This window comes from the organism of the source record quoted next, unplaced genomic scaffold (genome assembly GCF_019419815.1).
Source record: "Pyrus x bretschneideri cultivar Hongxiangsu unplaced genomic scaffold, Pyrus_bretschneideri_v1 Contig72, whole genome shotgun sequence".
Taxonomy (NCBI): domain Eukaryota; kingdom Viridiplantae; phylum Streptophyta; class Magnoliopsida; order Rosales; family Rosaceae; genus Pyrus; species Pyrus x bretschneideri.
This window is the reverse complement of record NW_025999812.1, coordinates 1,530,765-1,557,625: the sequence shown is the minus strand read 5'-3', so window position 1 is coordinate 1,557,625 and position 26,861 is coordinate 1,530,765. Positions and strand designations below refer to the sequence as shown.

General features: G+C 40.8%; 1 protein-coding gene across 1 annotated transcript; it reads right to left on the bottom strand.

Moving 5' to 3' along the window:
* Positions 1 to 412: 412 nt before the first annotated feature.
* LOC125472729 (fructose-bisphosphate aldolase 3, chloroplastic-like) lies at positions 413 to 1,865 on the bottom strand. The gene has a single exon (XM_048574500.1). The coding sequence runs from the start codon at positions 1,599 to 1,601 to the stop codon at positions 513 to 515; it is 1,089 nt and encodes a 362-aa protein (XP_048430457.1). The 5' UTR covers positions 1,602 to 1,865; the 3' UTR covers positions 413 to 512.
* Positions 1,866 to 26,861: the final 24,996 nt, after the last annotated feature.

Sequence of the window (26,861 nt, the reverse complement as noted above, 5' to 3'; positions counted from 1 at the left end):
AGCTTCAGCAATGGAGGGCACGGCCGTGAAGTTTGGACGGAGAGCACGAAGGCTTTGGGCGAGCTGGAGCTGCTGTTGCTGTTTGCTACAAGGGACACCGCTCACTGCGGAGGGAGCGCGCTGGAGCTTGTACCTGTGCAGCTTTCATGGCGTACATAATCTGAAGCAAGTTGCTGTCTTGTTGGTCAGAGACGAAGCTTTTGACAGAGAAGTGAAGAGGCCGCCTGTGAAGTTGTTCGAAAACAGCATCGGCTTAAAGAGCCAGCCAAAACTGTCGAAGTCAACTTCAACTTGCATTTGATGATGATTGTGGACTTCCATGCAACTGTTGCCGCTGTGCTGGTGGTGGTGTTGGACTTGCAGCGGGTAGCGTCGAAGCAAAAGAAGAGTGGGCAGGTTGCGTGGATTTGTTGCTCAGCATGCCTAAACGTGGTGCTCAACCACGTCTTGATGTCGTTGATTTTGGCGGCGGAGAGAAGCTTGTCGCCCTGATTCACATCCATGGAGGTCAGCTAGTCATTGAGCCTGTCAACCACGTCTTCAAACAGGCCCTCGCAGACGTCTAGAACTTTCTCCAGGTGGGTGTTATTGGCGATGTTCCGGCCGATTTTCGCAGGCAGCCCGGGAAGCTTCGCGGCGGCGTGAAAGGCGACCTGCAGAGAGAGCTCGTCGATTTTGCCGTAGCCCTTGAAGGACTTTACGGAGTCCATTTCTGATTTTGTGCTTTTGGTTTGCTGGGTTTGTATAATTTGCTTTCTCTTTTTGTGGTGGTCATTGATGTTTATATCTCCTCCTATGGCAGGCTTAGCAGCTTCAGCTCCGGATTGTTCCCCTGACAAAAACATGATTCCAGGTACTGCAGGAGGAACTCTCCTTTTAAGAACTGTGAGGGTAGCCTTTGTAATGGCTTCTGGAGTAGCCTTTTCCTTGTGTTCAGCCCCTGGGGTAACCATGCTGGGCTTAAGAAGGATTCCTTCGAACACCACATTGTTTTCGGCCAAGTAATAGAAAACTTCGGACCAGACCTTCTCTGCCACTTCAAGTGTCCTTTCGATTGGGTGGTCCCCGTCGAGAAGAATCTCAGGTTCTACAATGGGCACAAGACCGTTGTCCTGAGAAATGGCAGCATAACGAGCAAGTCCCCATGCAGCTTCCTTAACAGCTAGAGCAGAAGGACCACAAGGAATGCTAACAACTGTACTCCATTTAGCAAAACGAGCACCTTGCTTGTAGTACTCAGCAGATCGTGAAGCCAATCCATCTAAGCCTTGGCACCAAGATTCATTGTTTGATCCCGGCAGGGGAACCAAACCCTTGTCAACTTTGATTCCAGGTACAATTTTCTGGTCACGCAACACATCCACAAATTTCTTCCCATCGGTTGTAGACTGGTGAAGTGTTTCCTCGAAAAGAATGGCACCAGAAATGTATTCGCCGAGGCCAGGATTCTGGAATTTCGTTAGAGCCTCACTCAAATAGGGCCACGGTTGTGTGCCATCCTGTTGTGCAGTCCTCCAAGAATCACCAAAAGCTTTCTGATATTCATCCAGCACCTGGTTGAGCAGAGAAAATGTACTTCGGACAGGATAGTGATCATCCATAAAACCCAGCGCACAGAGACCATTGCTGTTGTAACAATGCACTTTATACTCTTCGTGCTTGACGGACTGGCGTTGGACGAGCAAGCCAGAGATGGGGCCACAAAGCCAGATGAAGGCGGCCCATAGCCACACCAACAAATTCTTGGGCGAAGGGATTCTTCTGAGGAAGCTCAGCTTCGGAGCGATTTTGATCCGGATCCGACATACGCGCCTTTTACGGATCGAACCCAGCTCCGTCCGGTTCTTGTGCCGTCGATGTACCTGAGGTTGTCTTTAAAGATCTGGAACCGCCGCTCCTTCTCTCTCAGGGCGTTGTACGCCTTTCGCCAGCCGCCGTTAGATTCGACGACCTCGTCGTCGCCTTCACCACCCTTGCCACATCTTCTAGCGGCGAGATGGAATTCATTCCTCCAAAGTCTCTGGCTGCATCCGTTGCGGTAGAGATAGCAAGGATAAAATCGAAAAGAATTTCTCAAGACACCCAACTCCCCGGGTCTCGCCAGTGATGATGATGATGAATCGGACGATGCCGCAACAGCAGAGCCGGCGGCGATGAAGAAAAAAATATGGGTAGAGGGAAATCGGCGGAGAGATGGGCGAAAACCTCGTCCATGTGCTTGGAAGTTTCACACCACGACGCCCAGAAGTGCAGAACCACCGGCGCGCCGCCGTGAACCAAGCTATCGAGCTCCTTCTTCGACTGCACATCCTTCACTGAGCCACCCATCGAGAATGGAGTTTGCTGAATTTGGAAACCCCAAAACCAAAAGCGAGAGAGAGAGGATGCGTTGAGATGAGAGTGGCTTTTTTCCTTCTGGTTTTGGGCTCGTAGATTGGTGACCGCATGGTGGGCCTGCAAATCTGCTTGTTGGGCTCTGCAGACTGGATATGGTGCGATTGAGTATGTGGACCAAGACATCCAGAAATGTGCACCGCAAGTTAGAAGATTGAGGTCTGAAGGGTCCAAGAGGCCATCCCAGTTGTTTGTGCCGAGAAGTAAAACATATATATATATATATATATATATATGTTTTTTTATTTATTTTTTTTTTTATTAAAAATTTTTTTTTTTTTAAATTTTTTTTTTTTATTTTATTATTATTATTTTTTTTGTTTGTTTGTTGTTTTGTTTATTTTATATATATATATATATATATATATATATATATATTTTTTTTTCTTTAAAAGAAGAAGAAGAAACTGTAATATTTTTTTTTTTTTTTTTTTTTTAATAAAGAAATTGTAATAAAATTGACTTTCTTTAATATAACATATATTTATTTTTTTTGATGTGACTGTACTTGAAGTTTTGAAGTTTCAAGTTGCCTACGTACTCTTCCAAAGAAGAGATCAAGTCATAACGTAGTTCAAATGAGTGATGGTTTTAATGATGATTTTGCCGTACACAGTTTATGCTCTTGCGGGCCAGGAGCGTGGTGCGTTTGCTTTAGGGGTAGTAGCGCTTCAAAAATCTGCCGTTGATGGGGCCGATCTTCAACCCGTCTTCCGCCATGATTAAGTAGGCGCCATTGGTGTAGATCTCTTGTATCACGTAGGGTCCATCCCACTTTGATGTGAACTTGCTTTTTGTCTTATGAGTTGTGATGATGGGCCTACGCAATGCCAGCACGAGATCTCCGGCTTGGAAAGACCTTGGGCGGATTTTCTTGTTAAATGCCTTGGATAACCGTGCTTGGTAGCATTCCAAGTGTTGTTGAGCTTCGAGCCTTTTCTCATCCAGCGCTTCCAACTCCTGAAGGCGCAACTTTGCATTTTCTTCATCAGTCAAGCCTTCTTGTATAGCCATCCTTAATGAGGGGATTTGACTTTCGAGCGGTAGAACAGCTTCTACGCCATATACAAGAGAATAAGGTGTAGCTTGGGTAGGAGTCCTATGTGTAGTCCTATATGCCCAAAGTGCTTCACTTATTCTTTCATGCCAGTCTCTCTTTGTTCGGCCGATTACCTTTTTCAGGAGGTTGCACAACGTCTTGTTGAATGCCTCTGCCAGGCCGTTGGCCGGAGCATGATACATGGAAGACTTGTGCTGCTTGAACTTGTATTTGTCGCAAAGCTCGTCCACGAGTCGGTTGGAGAACTGCTTTCCGTTGTCAGTGATAATGTAGCGAGGCACCCCATATCGGTGGATGATATGCTCCTTGATGAAACGAACAACAGTTTCCTTTTTTACTTCCCTTAAAGGTATGGCTTCAGCCCACTTGGAGAAGTAATCTGTTGCAGCTAGGATGTAAGCTTCCCCTGCAGATGACTTTGGCGTAATTGGTCCTACAACGTCCAATCCCCATGCGTCGAACGGCCATGAAGCAACTGTAGGGTGTAATGGTTCAGGCGGTTGATGTATGAAGTTGGCGTGGAACTGGCAGGCTTGGCACCTTTTGGCGTGTTCCAGGCAGTCCTTCACCATACTTGGCCAGTAGTAACCCATTCTTTTAAGCCGGAAATGTAGCTTTGGTCCAGACTGATGTGCCCCACACACACCTGAATGTGCTTCTTCCATGGCTTGATTAACTTCTTCCTCACCTAGGCATCTCAGGAGTACTCCTTCAAAAGAGCGTCGGTAGAGTGTTCCTTTGTAGTAAAGGAAGCGAGGTGCTCGTCGACGTATTTCGGAACGATGTCTAAGATCATCTGGAAGCTTTCCGTGCTCTAAGTAGTCGATCAGCGGCTGTCTCCACTCTTCAACATCGACTGAAAGTACTGAGATGACATTTGTATCATCTAGTGACATTTCATTAACGAGCGGAATCACCCACCTTTGGCAAACTGGCACGTCTGCTACTTCATCTTTTCCTAGTGTCATACTCGAGGCTAGATTGGCGAGAGCGTCTGCCATTTGATTTTCCTTTCTTGGCACATGTTCCAGTGTCACAGCTTCGAACTTTCGTAGCAGTTGGGTCGCTAGTCGGAAGTATGGGACGAGATCATCTTTCCTCACCTCATATTCAGTTAAGAGTTGATTGATTATGAGCTTGGAATCGCCATACACCTCAAGAGCTGTGATTTCCATGTTGATCGCCATTTGGAGCCCGATTATCAATGCTTGGTACTCAGCAACATTGTTGGAGCATAGCTCATTCAGTTGGAAGGAGTAAGGTAGTATTTGCCTTTGTGGCGTCATGAATACTACTCCTGCCCCCGCTCCGTCTGCTCGTGCGGATCCATCGAAGAACATCGTCCATGTCGGAAAAATATTGATGTAGAACACCTCTTCGTCAGGCAAGTCGTCTGAGATTTTCCAATCAGCCGGGATTGGATGATCGGCAAGGAAGTCTGCTAGCGCTTGTCCCTTGATGGCTTTAGCTGAGACGTAGATGATCTCATATTGATTAAGAAGCAAAGCCCATTTAGCGAGTCGCCCCGTCAAGACTGGCTTAGACATAACGTATTTGACAGGGTCGGCTTTAGCAACCAAGTGGATGGTGTAAGCATGCATGTAATGTCTGAGTTTCTGAATGGCAAACACCAAAGCGAGGCACATCTTTTCTATTGGGGAATAGTTCAACTCAGCGCCGGTGAGAGTCCGACTGAGGTAGTAAAGTGCTCCTTCTTTTTGGGATTCATTCTCTTGCGCCAAGAGTGCTCCGATTGAATTTTCCTGAGCAGCAATATACAATATGAGTGGTTTCCCGGGCACAGGTGCCCCCAGGACAGGTGGACTTGACAAATATTTCTTTATGCTTTCAAAAGCATTATGGCACGCTTTGTCCCATACGAATGGGACATCTTTCTTCATAAGGCGACTGAACGGTTGACAACGCCCTGCGAGGTTGGAAATGAAGCGTCTAATGAAGGCTAGCCGTCCTTGTAGACTTTTCAGCTCGTGCAGGTTTCTTGGCTCGGGCATGCTTTGAATGGCCTTGATCTTTGATTGGTCTACCTCAATACCACGGTGCTTGACGATGAAGCCAAGGAATTTTCCAGAGGTGACGCCAAACGCACATTTTAACGGGTTCATCTTGAGGTTGTATTTTCGCAGCCTTTCGAACACTATTCGCAGATCCTTCAAGTGGTCTGATCTTTTCTTCGTCTTAACCACCACATCATCTACGTAACATTCTACGTTCTTGTGTAGCATGTCATTGAAGATTTTCTGCATTGCGCGTTGATACGTAGCTCCAGCGTTCTTTAGGCCAAAGGGCATCACCTTGTAGCAATAGATACCTTTTGGAGTACGAAAGGCTGTTAGCTCCTCGTCTTCGAGGGCCATGCGAATTTGATTGTACCCAGAAGAACCATCCATGAATGATAATGCCTCATGGCCAGTGGTTGCATCCACCATGATTTCAATGATTGGCAAGGGGAAGTCGTCCTTTGGGCAAGCATCGTTGAGGTCCCGGAAGTCTACGCAAACACGTATTTGTCCTGATTTCTTAAGGACAATGACGATGTTGGAGATCCACTTGGGGTATTGCACTTCTCGAATAAAGCCTGCTTCGATAAGCTTGTCGATCTCGACCTCGATTTGTGGGATAAGCTCAGATCGATAGCGTCTTTGAGTTTGCTTTATCGGTCGTGTTCCAGGTCTGACCGCAAGATGATGAACAGCGATGATAGGGTCCAGGCCGGGCATTTCTTTGTAGGTCCAGGCAAAGACGTCTTTGTATTCTAACAACAACTGATAATACTTCTCTATCTCATCTGTACTTAATAATGCACTTATGAAGATAGGCTTTGGTTCCTTGCTTGTACCTAAGTTGAGTTCCTTGAGATCATCCACTGTGGCTTGCCCCCCATCTTCGAGCTGTGGTGGTGCAGCAGTGACATCTTCCTCGGGGATTTCGTCTTCTTTACCTTCTTGAACCGTGATGTGGAAAACATCTTGGATCTCCTCTTCAGTGCTGTCTTCTTGAGCTTGTTGGCATAAGGATTGTCTGGTGTGGATGATAGTACGCCTTCTCACTTTCAGTGGTCCCTTTGTGTCGACCTCCAAGATTGCTTGGCGCTTCATCCTTGAAGGAATCAAGCTTCGAACGTCATCTTTTTCTCCTAACCCATCGAGCTTTTCTTCCTTTGGTGTTGTCTTCCTCTTTCCAAAAGGCTTCTCATTATCTTCAAATTTTTCTGAAGCTGATCGTCGCAGAGGAGAGATAACTGTGCTGCTTTGTTTCTTAAGCTTTAACAACCGTTCAAAAACAAAGTTTTGGGATGTTGGCGCGTTAAGCCTCTTGAAGACAGAGGTTTGGTTTTGACCACCAATGCGATTAAACACTGACGTTCTGGAGCTTGAATGGCTCATCCTATCGAAGACCGACGTCCGAGGGGAGGGTTTAGGCTCTTCTTGGTCTTGTTCAATGCTCACGCTGATGTGTTGAGCGCTAGTGTTTTTCGCTTTGTTTGAAATCATCACAGGTGCATTTGGTGTGAAACCAAGTCCGGCTTTGTTGTTGTCAACTCCGTAACCATGCTCCTTCAACTTCTTTTGAGTTTTGGTAAGGTTACGTTCTTCGTTATTGACGGTGTTTGAAACCTTCTTTCCAGCCACCGCAGAAGAAGCGAAGTCGTACCCGGCCTTTGACATGAGTTTGTAGGCGTTAGGGTCGAAACCTTCCTCGGTCCTTTTGGTTGGAAGAAAGCTTGATTCCACCTTCTTTGGTAGAGCTTTTATGAAGCCTTGTGGTAGTCTTGCGACCTTAGCACCCCCTAGCTGTGTCAAAGGCAAAACTGCATTTGTCTTGAGCAACTTCACATTATCCGTGTGCCACTGTGTGTCGGCTTTTCTTGTTTCAGTTTCGAATGGAGATTGACCATTCTTTCTTCTTGACATCGGGATATATCGAAATATGGGTGCGTTCGGTCCTTCTGACGGCGTCCTACTCCCTTTGGTTGTTGCAGGTTTAGCAAACTCGTCATCGTCTTTGCTTGAAGATGGCACAGTCTGCTCTTTTTGCTTTTTAGGCATGACTTGCCACTCCTGCTTTGTAGGTGCTGCTTTGCCCGTGGATTTGATATCTTCCGGAAGGGCTTCGGGTACCACGTCTTCATCCATGTAGAACTTGGCGTCTGCAAAGTGTGATTCGGCTTCGGTGAATGGCTTGGTATCACCTTGGATCACCTTCACTCCTTCTCGGTAAAATTTTAGGCATTGGTGAAGGGTGGACGGCACTACCCCATTTGCGTGGATCCAAGGTCTTCCTAAGAGCAAGCTGTAGGAAGTTCTTGCATCAATCACGTGGAATATCGTGCTTGATTTGAGCTCACCAATGGTCATCTCTACTCGGATCATACCCATCGCCTTTTGTCCTCCTTGGTTAAAACCCTGGATCAGCAGACGGCTCAGGGATAGTTCATTCACCTTGATGCCGATTATGGTCATTGTTGATTTTGGCATGATGTTTATGGCCGACCCACCATCCACAAGCATGCGGTTGACTTTGTATTCCCTTACGTACCCTGAGACGAAGAGAGGACGGTTGTGAGGCTTTGATCCCAGCAGTAGGTCTTCGTCAGTGAAGTTAATTGTGTCATGGGTGGCACAACATGTGGCACATTCATGTGGCTGAAGCTTCAAGCCTTCGTCATTACTTTCTCGCACTTCGTGGTCGTCGGGACCTGCCAGGACTGCTGCTAGTGCTCTTCGTATCCTTTTTGGCAATGGTAGCGCTTCCTCGATGCTAAAGTGTGTTGGCAGACCTTCTTCAGGTGTGAGGGTCTTTTCTACCTCAGTGGCGATAGCTTTGCCTTTTGAGGGCTCTTCTATTTCTACTTCAACCATGTGACAGGCCATGGTAGTGCACTGTTGCAAAAAGTCACTCGGGAAGTACTCACGCAAGGAAACGGGAATGCGTGGCTCCTGCTCCATAGGTTCCCTAGCATATGTTGTTTTATTATGCTTTATGTTTCTTTTAGACTTCGCATTGTTGCGGCCGTGGTGATTTCTTCTTTGTTCCACATTTGGCTGTATGACTGGTGGTCTTGGTTTCCTTGTCTTTTTGTAGGTTACCAAAATCCATCCTTCTTCATCATCAGCATGTGCATCTTGGTCGCTTCTCTCCAGTGATGGTTGTGTAGGGGGTGCCGTGCAACTTGAGCATTCACGGGAACGGTCAGGTGTCGTTTGGAGAGGCACAGGATTAAACAATCCAAACGCAATTGTAGTGGTATGCGTTGCGGCCGTTTCCTCAAGATCGAGCTCAATTTGCCCTTGTTGCGCTAGCTTCATGATGAGTTCTTTAAGAACGAAGCACTTGCCAACAGGATGGCTTACAATACGATGGTACTTGCAGTACCTAGGATCGTTTGTGCGATTCATTTCTTCAGGACGCTTGCATTCGGGTAGCTCAATCACCTTTTTTTCCAGCAAGTCATCTAACATGGCAGCCATGTCAGAGTCAGGAAACGGGTACGTTTTCTGTTCCAACTCTCTCAAGGTGCTCTTGTATCTGTCTTGGGTGCGAGGAGGCTCACTTGTCTTTATCTCCTTCGCTTTCTTCTTGGAGGAGATCTTGATGGGCGCTGAGGAGGTCTTGATGGGCGCTGAGGAGGTCTTGATGGGCGCTGAGGAGGTCTTGATGGGGGTAGTGTTGACGGTGAAAGCTTCCTTAGCGGGCTTCTTCCCGGTCTTGTCTACATTTGGGGCGAATACTTTATCCTTATTGAAGTTAGTAATCGGCTCCTTTTTCCCGTGATTAGCGATACTCAGCTCCATGTCGTGGGAACGAGTTGCTAACTCTTCGAATGTTCTGGGTTTTATGCCTTGGAGGATATAATGTAACCCCCAGTGCATGCCTTGAACGCACATCTCAATGGCAGAGGTTTCAGAAAGCCGATCTTTGCAATCCAGACTTAAGGAACGCCATCTATTTATGTAGTTGACGACAGGTTCATCTCTCCACTGTTTCGTACTGGTCAGCTCTAGCATGCTTACAGTACGACGAGTGCTGTAGAAACGGTTGAGGAATTCCCTTTCTAGCTGGTCCCAACTGTTGATAGACTCAGGTTCGAGGTCAGTGTACCAGTCAAAAGCGTTACTTTTCAGCGAACGCACGAACTGTTTGACGAGGTAGTCTCCCTCTGTCCCAGCATTGTTGCAAGTTTCAATGAAATGGGCGACATGTTGCTTCGGGTTGCCTTTTCCATCGAACTGCATGAATTTTGGGGGCTGATAACCCCTTGGCATCTTCAAAGCATCAATCTTCTTGGAGTAAGGCTTTGAGTACAGTACGGAGTCATGCGAGCTTCCTTCGTACTGTGTCTTGATAGTGCTTGCAATCATCTCCTGTAGTTGCTGGATAGAGAGAGATCCCATGGACGCCGTTGCTTGGTCTAGTTTCAGCTTCTCTTCGACTTTCTCTGCTGGAGGCTCCTCTTCTTCGTCGTCTTCTTTCTTTAATAGGCCAACAATTGGGTCGACTTTCACGTCGAGCTGCGCATCTAGTTGGTTGACGAGTGCGGCAATCTGCAAGTCCTTCTCTTCCACAGTCCGTGTGAGCTTTGCAATTGCTTCATTCATCTGAGCTAGCTGCTCCTCGATTGAAGTTGCTCCAGTGGTCATGACTTGCATGGTTGTACTGCCGCTTGAATCAGCGTCGGAGAGTAGGGACTCTGAGTATTTCCTTGGGCTCTCCCCTTTTGATGCCCTTAGCGAGGCTAGGGTGATCACAGGCTCGTACCTCAGGTGCTCTTGTTCCTTTGACAGAGTTAATGCAGGGGCGGAAGCCGCGGCAAAAAGATCTCTTGCCTTACTTCGGGTTATGATGCCCGAAATATCACCACTTGCGGCGATGATGTTCTTGTTCTTTGCTTTGATTGCAGGAACAGCTTGATCCTTTCTTGATGCCATTTGCGTTTTTGATGATTTGAGGATAGAGATGAGAGGTAGAGATTGTCCCACCGGGCGTGCCAAATTTGTAAACACGAGAAATTCCTGAAACAAGCGACAAGAACACGTGTACAAAATAATATTTTGTATTAATGATCTTGGGGTTACAATCTCTTTGTAATTTGGTCCTCTGATTCTATCTTCGTAGGGTGTGGGTTTGTGGATGAGTTGTTGATCCAAAGGGCCGTCGGGGCTTGATCTAAGGATGCACAGCTGATGAATGGATCTTCAAGGGGCGTTGGGCTTGATCTTGAAGGTTGATGGATGAACGGATCTTCAAGGGCTTTTGGGCTTAATCTTGAAGGATGAACGGATGTGTGGATTTGTTGAGGTTGTTGATCCAAAGGGGCCGTTGGGGCTTGATTTTAGGATGAACGGATCTTCAAGGGCTTCTGGGCTTAATCTTGAAGGTTGATGGATGAACGGATCTTCAAGGGCTTTTGGGCTTAATCTTGAAGGATGAACGGATGTGTGGATTTGTTGAGGTTGTTGATCCAAAGGGGCCGTTGGGGCTTGATCTTAGGATGAACGGATCTTCAAGGGCTTCTGGGCTTAATCTTGAAGGATGAACGGATGTGTGGATTTGTTGAGGTTGTTGATCCAAAGGGGCCGTTGGGGCTTGATCTTAGGATGAACGGATGATGAGCGATGAACACTTTCTTCAAGGGCCGTCGGGGCTTGATCTTGAGTTGGTGGAAGTTCTTCAAGGGCGTCGGGGCTTGATCTTGAAGGTTGATGGATGATGAACGATGAACGGATGTGTGGATTTGTTGATCCAAAGGGGCCGTTGGGGCTTGATCTTAGGATGAACGGATCTTCAAGGGCTTCTGGGCTTAATCTTGAAGGATGAACGGATGTGTGGATGATGAACACTTTCCTCAAGGGCCGTCGGGGCTTGATCTTGAGTTGGTGGAAGTTCTTCAAGGGCCGTCGGGGCTTGATCTTGAAGGTGGATTTGACGAAGAATGAAGATTGCTTTCTTGATCCTTCGGGATTTGCTTGAGAGCTTTAGAGTTTCAAGGCTTCTTTCTTTCTTCCTTCCTTCTTTTCTTCTTTTCCTTTCTCCTTCTCCTTCCTTCTTTTTTTTTTTCTAAATGAATGCATTGGCCTCCTATTTATAGAATTTCAAAACTTGATTTTTGGATTTAAATAATCAGATGAAATAAGTCATTTCTGCCAGGTATTGACACGTGTCATATTTGATGACTTTTCCAATTTATTTCGATTTTTCGTTGAATCACACGCTACATATAAAATTTATGTGACACGTGAACATTGAAATTTTAATTATTGGTCAACATTCATTTCACCGAAATTTTGATGTCTACAGTGACTTCATTGGAATAAAATAAGCACATGTCTATTGTTTCTCGGAGATATCAATAGATAAACTTTACTTCATTCGAATACCCATATGTTGGTATTGTGCTTCACATGAAATGTTACATTTGATTCAATGTATTGTGCTAAATACAATAAGGCACATATTTCACTAAAATATGGCACTTCTGGACCAAATATCAATTCATCATTTCCCTCACGGGGACGAATGATCTTTCTCAATGTCCAAAATATTGGTTAATCATTTGAGTATTCAACTCATGATCTTTAATCCATATGGTTCTTTAATACCATAAATATTTTGATGGATAAGAATCGTGTTGGCATATTGTTCGATTTGCAGCTCAAGGCAAGATCCTTTCAACACTTTACAATTTTTCTAGACTCTTCAGGAGTCCCAATCTAATATCAACTCTTCCAAGAGATTTAGTATGTTGCAATAATATCATAACGATAATACTCACTAATGCAATTTATACCTTTCATTGGTATTGAGTACATAATTGATGCTTTACCCTTCCAGGGTTTATTTTAAGCAATTTGAATCCTTTAAGGATTTTCTACACTTCATGACACATTCTCCTTTGAAATTTATACAGAGCAATTTGCTTCTATTGGTACTTGAAGGATTTACTTATGAAGATTAGGGATGGCAACGGTTCGGTTTAGGGACAAAAAAGCTATATTCATCCCCATAACCACGAAAATTAACCATCAGGGATTATCCATAACCATACCCACCAGGTAACGGATTCCCCATCACTTAACAGTTATACATCCTTGTCAATACTAAAAATATATTTGTTCAACTGAAACATTACAATATAATATATACTAATGTCATTATAATATAATAGTTACATTGATGATGTTTGCTTATGTTTGATCTCTCCCATAAGCACCATTGGATTCTCATTGGTTTTATTGAAAACTTTTGAACATTCTCACAAAATGCAACCTTTGTAATTCTCAAGGTAATGGGTTTGGTGAATGTACATACATATATATATATATATGTATTATTCGGGTTGGATTCAGGGATAAATATGAATCGAGGACCCCTATAACCATATATGAAACCATAACCGAATAATATTTTTGGTTTTTGCCCATAACCGAATTTTCATCCCTAAATCCATTTCATTCGGCCGGTTATCCACGGTTATCGAGTTTCATGGTTTGAATTGCCATCCCTAATGGAGAGATGTTTTGGGCTGAAATGAACAAGTTCCACAATGAAAAATTATGTTCCAGGAGTGTATTACAATTTCAAGTTTCAACTAGGAACCTTGCGTCATACCATGTGAGTGTAGTTCCGTGTATTACAAATGCCCATATGTCACCTTCTGGGTTCAACACCATTTGGTCCATTTTTCCACGTTCTTACTAAATTGGAATGGAATTGCCTTTTTACATTTTGGCCAATAATTTTTCTTTTAGTCGACGAACAAAAGAACGTGGCTCAAAATCAACACAGCTCATTGATGAATTTAGTAGCTAATATAAAAACCACTATTAAAATTGGTTATCATCAATTCGTGATCCCATAGTTCTGATGTGCATACACATGCACAGTTATAAGCATTTCATTACTTTGGATATCCTTGCCTCTTTAGGGGCTTTACATTGTCTCTTCTAGGACAATCATCTCTTATTAGATGAATTGTTTTGAGAATTTGGATCACAACCACCTCTAGAGCGTTATAGAGCTTGGATTTTTTAATCTCCACTTCTAGGAGTTGGATCATTGGAACCTATACATTTATCATGCTTCAGGCATGAGACACGACTGTCATGCTTCGGCATGTAACAATTTAGTAATGCCAAGTCTATGGATTGTCTTATTGAGACTTAAACCCATGTGGCATCTTTGTAATTTGTAATTAATTAGTAATTTTTTAAAATTTGGATTACCTTTTTGTACATCATGTGAATGATATAAACTGATGAGACAAAATAATGGTTGAAATTGAACTTTGGTCTTCCATTCACTTAATCAGCCACTCATTTTCTCTCTTTGAACTTCTATGAGTTCATTGGTGATCCTTCAGTTTTATCCTTCTGCATAACAAAAGTGGAGCACAACCTTAGCCTTTGAATGGTCCATCAAAACATCATTTCTCAATGACTCATTCATGCTTGGCAGCTTCAATGTAAAGAGCCAACAACATACCAATTATTCTGCGACATTGATGACTTGAAACCTGGCTCCAACAATAGTTAAAGATGACTATTTGAGGGCAATGCAAGGTAAGAAATCAAGCAAAGTTCCAAGAAATCAATTCCAAACATAAAGTTTGATTTCAAGTTCTGACTGATTGCATTATTTCTTCTTGTCTTGCAGGCAAGAGCAAGGGCAAAGGAAAAGACAAGGGAAAAAGTATGATATGAGATACTTTTGCTCTCGACCCAGATGATAGGAGATCTTTTTCTCTTGAAGAAAAAAAATAGAAAGATTTGATGTTGATGTAAAACTTCTCATTCAAAAATATTTTCTTGTTGAGAAAATGAGTTTGGCATTTTGAGGGACTTGTTTGAAGATGTGCTCTTAAAAAGGGGGAAATGTGAGTATTTTGAGAGACTTTGTTGAAGATGCATTCTCGGCAAGGAAGAAGAGTTAGACATTTTTGGAGCTCTGCCTTATCATGAAGGAATGAGGTCGACATATATAGGGATTTCCCAATAACAGGTAGTGATGTTGTTAAGACCATCTCCTTCACGCTTGTCGGCAATAGTGGTGTAGTTGGAACAATAAAATTCACGCGATTCAACTTTGCCAAAGATATTTTGACAGAGTTGTTCTTGGTATCTAGAAAGTTGAGATTGCGTCTGAGAAGTGCCAATGAACTTTATTCAGGAAAATCTAGCTTTTGAAATCCGGATAGCGGTGTCTCTTTAATTTTTGAACAAATGGCTGTGTTGCTCCTCCTTTTATAGAGGCATCAATTGTATCCAAAAACATGTTCGAAAAGTTGCCCACCTGTGAAAATTGCTTCTGTTGTATTTTTGAGATTTCACTTTATCTGATCTCTTTTTCTTTCATCATTTCTAAAAATGGCTTGCCCATTTGATCCTTGTTTTGGTTTAAATGTTGTGGAAGATGCAAACGTGCATCTTCAGGACAATATATGGCATTTATCCTTCTTATCCTATAATGGTCCTCTTATGGTTGGAGACTCTATGATGAAGAATGATATAACTACTACAGTAGCTAAGAACCTTCTTACTCTTAAAAACAAAAGAATACTTTAAAAAAGGTCTGATGAATTGGTTGTTCAAGACTCTTTGGCTTTCAGCACTCAGTGTGCAAGTTCTATATCCAACATGGGCCAACGTCTACTTATTCAAACTCACTAAGTTGAATCACTAATGGCTGAGGTGGCAAGCCTTTGACAAGAAATTAGAGGGTTTAAGCACGAGAATAGAGAGTTGCACATTTGCAAATAATAACTCGACGAGCATGAAGAGAAAGCTCGACCAACTACAGGAATCCGAAAGTCAAATTCAAAGTGACCTTCAAATGTTAGTGGCTTTATTTCGAAGGCATCCATTGCCTCCACCGTCTGGAGTTCTACCGAGTACAAAGGTTTCAAATGATCAACCTCCGGTGCCTCTTCGTTATGAAGTTTTGCCAAGTACTGAGGCTTCACTTGATCAATCTCTAATGCCTCCCCCTTCTGGGGTTCTGCCAAGTACTGAAACTTCACATAAATAACCTTTGTGAAAGCTTTTTTTTATTTTTTTATTGTTGTAGTTGTAATTCATGTGTATGCATACGTATGTATAGAAAAACTTCATCTCTGCGAGTTTTATACATTTCTGAAACTTCTGGTTCAGTTTGTTGGATATAGGAAACTATGGAAACTTTTGGTTCCATTAATATGAATCAATGAAGAAACGATGGAAACTTTCGGTTCCATGAATATGATTTAGTGAGTTTTTAAACAAAGGCTTTTTCTAATATCATCTGCTTTCACATGAATTCTCTGGCATTATAAATTCATGAAAGTATCTCTTGTATAAGATGTTGATGGTAACGAAATTGAGTTTTGCTAAGTTTACCATTTCCTTATTCCCAAAAGGAAGAAATCCAGGTATGACGGAACTTGCGATAATTAACTCATACCATATAAACACATGTCTAAACAAAAGTGTTAGAACTTCGAGTTCTTAACATTATTTATATTTTGAACTTCCAGTCAAAACATTATACATATGTACTCGAAATTTATTCTCGAGATTGACATTATTAGACCTTTCAAATTCATATTTTTTGGAATTCATGCCCATACTTAATGGATTAAGGAACTTATGGCCCTCATTTACATGAATCAAGGAAATTATGGCCCTCATTTAATAGCCTATGGACTGAGGTGCTTATGGCCGTTACTTTAATTTAGTTGAGGAAATGCTACTTTCTCAATTGATTAAAAAACTTCAAGTTTTAATTTTAATCAAGGAACTTCGGGTCCGATCTTTTTATATGATGAAGACCAAGGAACTTCATATCCGATCTTATTATGTGATGGAACTTCAGGTCTAATCATTTTATATGATAAAGATCAAGAAACTTTAGGTTCTAATTTGATTAAGGAACTTCGAGTCCTGCATATACTCATCATAACAAAATGTAGTACAATAAGTAAATTAAAGTAGAGGGTGGTAATTCTAGCCACTACAAATAAATTGCTTTAAATAAGTAATTATTGTGACAAGGGCTTTAATTTAGAACCATTCATATAAATTCCAAAACTTAAAGATAATAATTGTTACTATAAGAAGGGCGATAGTGCCGTGCCATTCACCTATATAGTAACGAATGAGGGCGATTATTCCACACCAATCACATTAATAACAAGATTAATAATGATAAGGAAAAAGTAAATATTAACTTACTATGCTTCCATTTCTTCCTTTTTCGTCAACACCTTAGTACGTCCAATTTTTCTTCTCTTTTTCCTCAGATTCATAGCAGCATGATTTCCACCTTTTGAATTTTGAATAAATGAGACCTGGTGAGATTTTTGTACAAGCCTTAAGTCACTGACTTTTGTGTAAACCCGCACCACCTAACTTTGAATCAATTATTTTCTTTTCACATGTCATTCACTGCCAATAATAATAGTTATATAATCAGATGTATATTTACTTTAAGAAAATTAGTCGTATAGAAGTATGAAGATAAAGTAAAAGGATCTTCTTATCTATGATATTCTAGCCGACAAAGGTGAGAGATAGGTAGTGCTTCACTGGATTTATGACGTTGTGCTTTCCATTGACACAAGAGCTTTTCGTGTTGATAATGTGTTGTAAAATTGAGGATATGTGTGCAGTGGAACATAAAGTAAATAAGACACAACATTTACGAGGTTCGGCAAGTGTGTCTACGTCCTCAAGACAACAGTAGTACTTTCTTTCATTATCTGATATAATAGGAGTACAATGATAACTCTCACTATTTTCTCTCTCTAGCCCAACTCACAGGTAATTTCTTTCAAACTCTCTTCTTTCCTCTTCTCTTCTCTCTTTCCTTGATATTGAATTTTCTGTTTACAATGAACGAATGAACCTCCTTTATAGAGTTTTTCATCCGACAAAATAATGTAGCTCCACTATTCACTTGACAAAATTTCTTCAAATGAATAGTGTATAAATAGTAATCCATTTGATTTTTCTTCAGATGAATAGTAAAGAACTATTCATGTGGGTCATGCACATATTACATTACAACATAATAGAAAAATAGTCATATTTTAAAAATATTTATTGAGAAACAATTATTATTTTAAAAATATTTATTAAGAAATAATCACTATTTCAAATATTAATTTTTAAAAACAGTAGGTAATGAAGAAATACTTGTAGTACTAACTGTTTTGTTTGTATATTACTATGTACTAAATATATGTTTCTGTGTATCAAATATTTATTGACTGATCAATTAATGACACTTAATTATATTGTAATCATTGTTTTGAAAAGTGTAGAATAGAGTTCTAAGGCCATCGGTGACATCCTACATCGCCCAGGGGAGTGATCCTTATATGTATATTCCCATCCCTACCTAGCACGAGGCCTTTTGGGAGCTCACTGGTTTCGGGTTCCGTAGGAACTCCGAAGTTAAGCGAGTAGTGCGCGAGAGCAATCTCATGATGGGTGACCCACGGGGAAGTTGCTCGTGAGTTCCCAAAAACAAAACCGTGAGGGAATGGTAAACCCAAAGTGGACAATATCGTGCTACGGAACCCGAAGCCAGTGAGCTCCCAAAAGGCCTCATGCTAGGTAGAGATGGGAATATACATATAAGGATCACTCCCCTGGGCGATGTAGGATGTCACAATACAATATCGTGCTACGGTGGAGTCGGGCCTGGGAAGTGGTCCCCCCCCAGGCTGAGATGTGACAATTTGGTATCATAGCCTAACCCTGGCCGTGGTGTGCCGACGAGGACGTCGGGCCCCTAAGAGGGGTGGATTGTGACATCCCACATCGCCCAGGGGAGTGATCCTTACATGTATATTCCTATCCCTACCTAGCACGAGGCCCTTTGGGAGCTCACTGGCTTCGGGTTCCGTAGGAACTCCAAAGTTAAGCGAGAAGGGGGCTAGAGCAATCCCATGATGGGTGACCCGCTGGAAAGTTGCTCGTGAGTTCCCAAAAACAAAACCGTGAGGGAATGGTAAGCCCAAAACGGACAATATCGTGCTACGGTGGTAGAGTGGGCCTAGGAAGTGATCCGCCCCAGGCGGGGATGTGACAATTTAAACTGACACATCCCGACCGAGATCAGGGCATGCTAGCCGTCACGCTAGGTAGAGATGAGAATATACATATAAGGATCACTTCCCTGGGCGATATGGGATCTTACAATCCACCCCCCTTAGGGGCCCGACGCCCTCGTTGGCACACATGCGACCAGGGTTAGGCTCTGATACCAAACTGACACACCCCGACCGAGATCAGGGCATGCTGGCCGTCACGCTAGGTAGAGTTGAGAATATACATATAAGGATCACTCCCTTGGACGATCTGGGATCTTACAATAATTGTCACAACCTGGCCCAGGGCGGATCACTTCCCAGGCCTGCTCTACCACCGTACCACGATATTGTTCGCTTTGGGCTTACCATTCCCTCACGGTTTTGTTTTTGGGAACTCACGAACAACTTCCCAGTGGGTCACCCATCATGGGATTGCTCTAGCCCTCTTTTCGCTTAACTTCGGAGTTCCTACAGAACCCGAAGCCAGTGAGCTCCCAAAAGGCCTCGTGCTAGGCAGGGATGGGAATATACATATAAGGATCACTCCCCTGGGCGATGTGGGATGTCACAATCCACCCCCTTTAGGGGCCCGACATCCTCGTCGGCACACCACGGCCAGGGTTAGGCTCTAATACCAAATTGTCACATCTCGGCCCGAGAGGGACCACTTCCCGGGCCCGACTCCACCGTAGCATGATATTGTCCGCTTTGGGCTTACCATTCCCTCACGGCTTTGTTTTTGGGAACTCACGAGCAACTTCCTAATGGGTCACCCATCATGGGATTGCTCTAGCCCCCTTCTCGCTTAACTTCAGAGTTCCTACGGAACCCGAAGCCAGTGAGCTCCCAAAAGGCCTCATGCTAGGTAGAGATGGGAATATACATATAACGATCGCTCTCCTGGGCGATGTGGGATGTCAAACTTTGGCCCTCCGTTGGAGACAGTTTTTTGTGACAGGGCTAAAACGAGCCCTATGGCCCTTTGGCCCTCGGTTGGAGATGGAGGCAAATATGGCCCTGCATTGTTCATTAAAATATTAATATCTTGGAGGGCCAGAGGGCTAAAACAAGCCCTTTGACCACCCTTTGGAATATTAATATTTTAATGAACAGTGCAGGGCCATATTTACGTCCATCTCCAACTGAAGGCCAAAGGGCCATGGGGCTTGTTTTAGCCCTGTCACAAAAAACCATCTCCAACCGAGGGCCAAAAGGCCATAGGGCCAAACATAATTTATTATTTAAAAACTACAACTTAAATTCAAACATAATTTATTATTTAAAAATGTTGTTTAAGTTTCTTCTTGTTAAATGTTTTATTTTTATGTTGTTTAATGTTATTTAATGTTATTTAATGTTGTTTAATATTGTTTAATGTTATTTCATGTTACTTAATGTTATGTAATGTTTAATGGTTTAGGAAGTTATAAGGGAAAAAAAGAATTTTTACAATTTAAAAAAAATATATAAAAAAAATGTAAAAAAAAAAAAAAAATTGTTGTGTTTCTTTCAAGTGCAAATATAAGGATAGTATAATGGCACAAGTAAGGGTGTCCAACCACAGGGACTGATTAGACCTCTACAAATTACGTGAACCCTAACTAAACAATGGAACTCATATATTGAGTTTGGATTTTGATTTGAGAAGTAAGGTAACTTAAAATGCAAGAGAATGTAAATATGAATAATAGAATGATTCATAAATGATGGGAATGGAACTAGAGATACCGATTTCACCATTACAAGCCAATTCCATGAAAATTAAGTCAAAACGCATTCAACTCTCCAATCTGCGACTAGGGTTCGTTTTACTTATTTAATTTGATGTGTGGTTGTGATCAAGAACTCCTAATCTGCAACCTAGTTTTGATGTTCAACTTAGATTACTAAATAAGAATCCATTAAGAACAAGAAAACTTCAAAGAACCAAAGAAATCACATGGTAAGATGTATGCATAGTAGTTTCTTCATTCATTCATATGTCCACCAAGATTAAGCATGATGTGTACTATAACCTTGATCAAATAATTCATAAGCAGCCCTAATGGTGATCAAACATTAAGATTAACAAACAAATTATACTATAAAATCAGTGAATGAAACAAGAACACATATTGGTAATTTGAATACTTTAACTTAATAATGTAGATTAGGTTTGCAAGGTTACACCGAATTCCCCAACTATGAACTTAATTACACAACATGATTACAAAATATATAAAAATCGAGAACAACAAGAGTGAAATTAAAATTCATAGAAGAAACCCCCTTGTAGCAATTTTGATGTTGAACTTTTCCAAGAACAACGCAGGTGCGTGGTTTCTTCGGTGGCAGCGGATAGTGTAGGGAAATAGGGTTTGATTTCTGGAAGAAGGGATAAAGAAAGAGAAGGGAGAGAGCTCTGGGCTACCCCAAAGGGAAACTTGTGTAAAAGTGGCTAAAACTCTTAGTTTTATAAGGTTAAAGAGGCTGTTACAGATTGCCAATACATCCCAGTAATTAGGCATTTAATTCCCATGTTTTTTTTTTTCTTTCTATTATTGGTCTTATAAAGAGTCATATTCATCACCATATTCAGTTTCCACTTTTAATTCTTTGTCTACATTAGCATTCTTATTCAATTCTCCACTTTTAGCACCATTTTGCCTTATTTGTCCTCAACTAAGCTCCAAAATACGATTAGCTGCACACTAACACAAAAGAGGGTAAAATGCAACTAGTTTAACTGAAAAATAACACAAAGGGACTAGGAATGGATGGTATAAATGTATTAAACACATGAATTATCAAATACTCCCAAACCTGGTTTTTGCTACTCCTTGAGCAAAACTAAAATTGAAAACAAACAAAACAAAGAAAAATCTAACTAGACCACTTTCGCTGGCTAAACAATTGCACTGAGCATGTGAAACAAGCCTTTAAACCTCCAGGTGTCCCTAGTAGGAGGAGTTGTGTCTTCTGAGGGTTTACAGCGATGACGCCCACAAATATCTACAGACTCTGCAAACAAATTGGTTAAAGCATACTTGAAACAAACTAATAAGAACCAATGAATGCTTAGTCATACCATCAAACAAAACACTGCCACTTCAAAGAATCATATCATGTGTGTAGTGTAAAAGTATTGCTTCATGACTCATGACTTCAAAAGCACCATACTCAAATGCCAAGGATAAAATTTGCTTCAACTTTAATTCTCTTAGATTGTCACTCGAATTTTCACTTAGATCCTAAGGTTTAGTCTCTTATCAAATATATGTGAGTAAAGTTACGTAAAGGGAATCAAAATTCGCACATATGAAATATGAAATAACATCACAATTTTCTAAACAAATCTTATGAAAGGAATCAAATACTAAGAATATGGATAGCACACATACTTACCAGCACCCATGAATATATCCCCAAAGATCAGCTAGGTCTTTCACAAGGTTGTAATGTAAGGCTTAGGCTAGGGGCTACGAAAGAATGGATAGGAAATACTAAAGCTTGGAACATACCAAAGTGTCTTTGTTGTGAAACCAGCAAGCTCTCCTCTTGAATTGATCTTCGTTGTTTGTTCTTGGCATCCAGGACACACATGCGATAGTGAAGGATTTGGAAATTGCATCTTCTTTATTCATTTTTTTTCTTTTCTTTTCTTTATTTTTTCAATCTTTATTTTTTCTTCTTGTTTTGCAATTCCGACACATGTTACCTTGGTACACACCACATTCTTGATCTAGAGCTCAATCTATCTTTGTCTTCATCACTTTGGTATTCCCCAAACTATAAGGTATGGTTGTAATGGACTAGGCTAAAAGTGTTTGGCTGCAACAAGGGTGAATGGAGCACACAAAGGGATGGGAATAAAGCCATTTGGTGGTTAAAACATGCATAGCCTAACATCGTCTCAATGAGTTCATTCAAAGGTGATAACAAGCACATGGTATCTACAACAGAGAATTATTCTTAGCATTCAATCAACAAGAAATAATGAGATCATTTAAGTGAATTTGAAAGAAGTAGATATGAGTAGAAACACGTTAAACCCTCTCAAAAATGCAAATAGGCTCAAAATAACTCACTAGGGTAGTCTCCACTATTCTTCTTCTAGAATTTGAGCATGATACTTTAATCTCCATAATTCAAGAGTAATAACTTTGTGAACTACAAAAATTATGATATGGAATTTTTCATGACAGCACCATAGTCAGATTGTATACCAGCCATCATATACATTCACATTAGTATGCAAAAACTTTAGCCAAAACTAAAAGCAAACAGAAAATTTCAATCCAACACCCCCAAACTTAAACTAAGCATTGTCCTTGATGTGTAAAAAAAAGAATGAAATGCAGCAATGCAGGAAGGTAGAGTAAACATGGAATGAAATAAAACAAAAACTAAAAGACCTAAAATAAAAGGAAAGAACACAAACCCAGCTAGGTTGCCTCCTAGCAAGTGCTTTATTTAATGTCTAGGCGAGACATGGTACCATGATAGATGAACGCCTAAGGTGGCAGGAAGTCAAGGTACCTCCGAACCTTAGTAGGAAGAAGTGGTTTCTTTTGAGGGACTTTGAATATGGTGCGTTGAATTTCCACAAGGACTTGATTGTGATGGTGTTTTCGTCTCTCCATGCGAAGAAGCATATCCTCAAAAATTGTTGAAGATGTGGCTGGAGCAATTATTTCAATGGATGAATGAAATTCGTTCAAGGCAGCAATCTCATCGTCTAGCTCCGAATTTTCTTTCTTATGGTGAATGGGCAAGCAATGATTAGTCATCCAACTTCAATTTGTTTTTCTCTTGATAAGGTAGCAAATCATCTCCAAAGACTCCAAAGATGGCACCTGTAAAGATGTAAAACAACAAGGAGAATCCAACATAACTTTCGAGAAAAATTCAAGTGAATTAGAAGATTGGGAAAGAGCTTCAAATTCAAGAACTTCTCTATGTATATCAGCACAGCTAGATTCCAATGATTGTTCACCGTTCACATCTTGACCATCACCACATGGTTGTTCATTTAACGCTTGGACAATATGCCCCAATTGAATTTCCAACTTGGTAAGCGTAATGGAGTGTTCTTGAATCATGCTACTCATTGATTGTTAATTGTGGAGCGCTTTGAGCAAGTAGATCCAAAGTGTCCTCCAATGAAGTATCAAAGGGGGTCTGTTGTGGGGGAGGTGCAAATGTTTGATTTGGAGCTTCTATGTTGTTCCAAGAGTCATGATTAAGGTATCTCCAAATAGGGCTATATGTGTTTAATAATGGATGTATTGGCCTTTGGTTGGATAAACTTACGAGGTGTGAATGCTTTCGGACAAATGTAGGAAATTCATCTCTCATTAGACATAACTGAAAGGATGACCAGTCTTGGCACATAATGGACATACACCATACATCTTTTTGTACCACCATGAAATCAAAACAAACTAAAATGTAAATTAAAAATCTAAACTAAGAAAATAAAAATAGATAGGGTTTATAAAACAAGCAATTATAGGGGACAGAAATCAATCCCCGGCAACAACACCAAAATTTTGTTGTGTTCCTTTCAAGTGCAAATATAAGGATAGTATAATGGCACAAGTAAACGTGTTGAACCATAGGGACTGATTAGACCTCGACAAATTACTAGCTTTATGTGAACCCTAACTAAACAATGAAGCTAACAAATTGAGTTTGGATTTTGATTTGAAAAGTAAAGTAACTTAAAATGCAAGAGAATGTAAATATGAATAATAGAATGATTCATAAACGATGGGAATGGAACTAGGGATACCGATTTCACCATTATAAGCCAATTCCATGAAATTAAGTCAAAACGTATTCAACTCTCCAATCTGCGACTAGGGTTCATTTTACTTATTTATGATCATCCATTTGATGTGTGGTTGTGATCAAGTACTCCTAATCTGCAACCTAGTTGTGATGTTCAACTTAGATTACCAAATAAGAATCCATTAAGAACAAGAAAACTTCAAAGAACCAAAGAAATCACATGGCATGATGTATGCATAGTAGTTTCTTCATTCATTCACATGTCCACCAAGATTAAGCATGATGTGTACTATAACCTTGATCAAATAATTCATAAGCAGCCCTAATGGTGATCAAACATTAAGATTAACAAAAAAATTATACTATAAAATCAGTGAATGAAACAAGAACACAGATTGGTAATTTGAATACTTTAACTTAATAACGTAGATTAGGTTTGCAAGGCTACATCGAATTCCCCAGCTATGAACTTAATTACACAACATGATTACAAAATATATAAAAATCAAGAACAACATGAGTGAAATTAAAGTTCATAGAAGAAACCCCCTTGAAACAATTCTGATGTTGAACTTCTTCAAGAACAATGCAGCTGTGTGGTTTCTTCGGTGACAGCGAATGGTGAAGGGAAATTGGGTTTTATTTCTAGAAGAAAGGCTAAAGAAAAAGAAGGAGAGAGCTCTAGGCGACCCCAAGGGGAAGCTTGTGTAAAAGTGGCTGAAACTCTTAGTTTTTTAAGGTTAAAGAGGCTGTTACAGATTGTCAATACATCCAGTAATTGGGCATTTAATTCCCATGTATTTTTTTTTTTTTTTGTTATTGGTCTTATAAAGAGCCATATTCATCACCATATTCAGTTTCCACCTTTAATTCTTTGTCTACATCGGCATCCTTATTCAATTCTCCACTTTTAGCACCATTTTGCCTTATTTGTCCTCAACTGAGCTCCAAAAGATGATTAGCTGCAAACTAACACAAAAGAGGGTAAAATGCAACTAGTTTAACTCAAAAATAACACAAAGGGACTAGTAATGGATGGAATAAATGTATCAAATATATGAATTATCATAAATAAATAATGGCGAGCTAACATCAGCTGCTAGTTGTTGCAATTTGAATTTCAGCTCGGCCGGTTGGCCCTTTGGCCCTTTTTCGTCTAGTGGGGCCCATGAGCCCTTTGGCCTGGCCCTCGGTTGTAGACCGTTTTCGGGCTATTTTCGACCCACTAGTCCTCTGGACCCTTCGGTTGGAGATGGCCTAAGTATGGACCTTAAAGTCCATTAATGGAGGTTTTGCTTTTTTGTAAAAAGATTGAAGCTAGAAAAAAAATGAGTGAAGGGAGACGAGGAAGTGAGAGAGGAATGTGTGGCCTGCAATTTTTAAGGTATTCCACTACGAATTTTAATTCTTTGTGTGCAAGTAAATGCAGTAAAGTCATGATTTGAACCCATTTTATTTCCTTTTGATTCTCATTAATGATAAGGAAACGAGTTCTGAACCCCGAGTTGTGGAGTAATCAAGGCCGAAATATGGTAGATTTTTGGGTGAAAAATGACATTGTAGTAGAAGCTAGTACAAGGGCATGGGCAAAGCCACATAGGCTCACAGTGGTCAACCGACCTTTGTGGGCTTCTTGTATTTTTTCATTAGGTTATATTATATTTCATAAAAATTTATTAATTATGCGCAATATGCTTGACCACCTCTAACTCTTGGGTTAAAACCTAAAGTTTTTGACCCAAAAAATTTAAGTTTTAACCCAGAAACAGTTTTTTTGCTCCAACCCTTCTGGGTTAAATTTTTAGCCTGAAATTACTAAAGAACAAATTTAGGATAATTTTTTTCTAAAGTAAGTTTTTCAAAATAAAAATTATGTAGACTATTCTAATTTAATTTTATGAACATTTTAACCTAAACATATTTAGATTCCGATAAATATTGAAAAATCACTAAAGCGACACTATAAAACTCGTGGAACACTACGAAAGAATATGAAGCAAATGAACAATTTTTTTTCAATTATTTTAGCCATTGGATTTAAATTTGGCCTATTATATTTTATTATTTTTATTTTTTACCTTTGGATTTGATTATATTAGATCTTAGCCGTTGGATTCAATGAATTTATAAATATAAAACTAAAAAAAATACACATATATGGTGGGTCAGCCTACTAACTCGGGTGGAATCTTGGCCTCAATTTGGCCCAGAAATGAGTTTTGGGTTAAAATTCATATTTGGCCCAAGGGTTGGAGCAAGGTGGGATGAGTTTAGAACCTAAATTTGAGTTTTACTCTAAGGGTTGGAGTAGGTCCTATGACCACTAAAAATTCCTAAACCCTATTTTATATTCAGATTGTCCCAATTTGCCCACTGTTTTTGGTGTGTCCAAGACAACAAGGCTCCCTCTTTTTAATTCTTCTTTGAATCACATGAATGATGTAATTAAGTAATCATTTAACTCTATCTTTGCAATTTTCTTTGGATAAAATACAATGAATTAGGTTATATCATTTTTTTTTGTTTATATTTTCTTTAGTGGGGTGA

What these genes read in the sequence shown, in the direction of transcription:
- LOC125472729 (XM_048574500.1), bottom strand. Translation starts at nt 1,601, where the DNA reads ATGGATGATCACTATCCTGTCCGAAGTACATTTTCTCTGCTCAACCAG.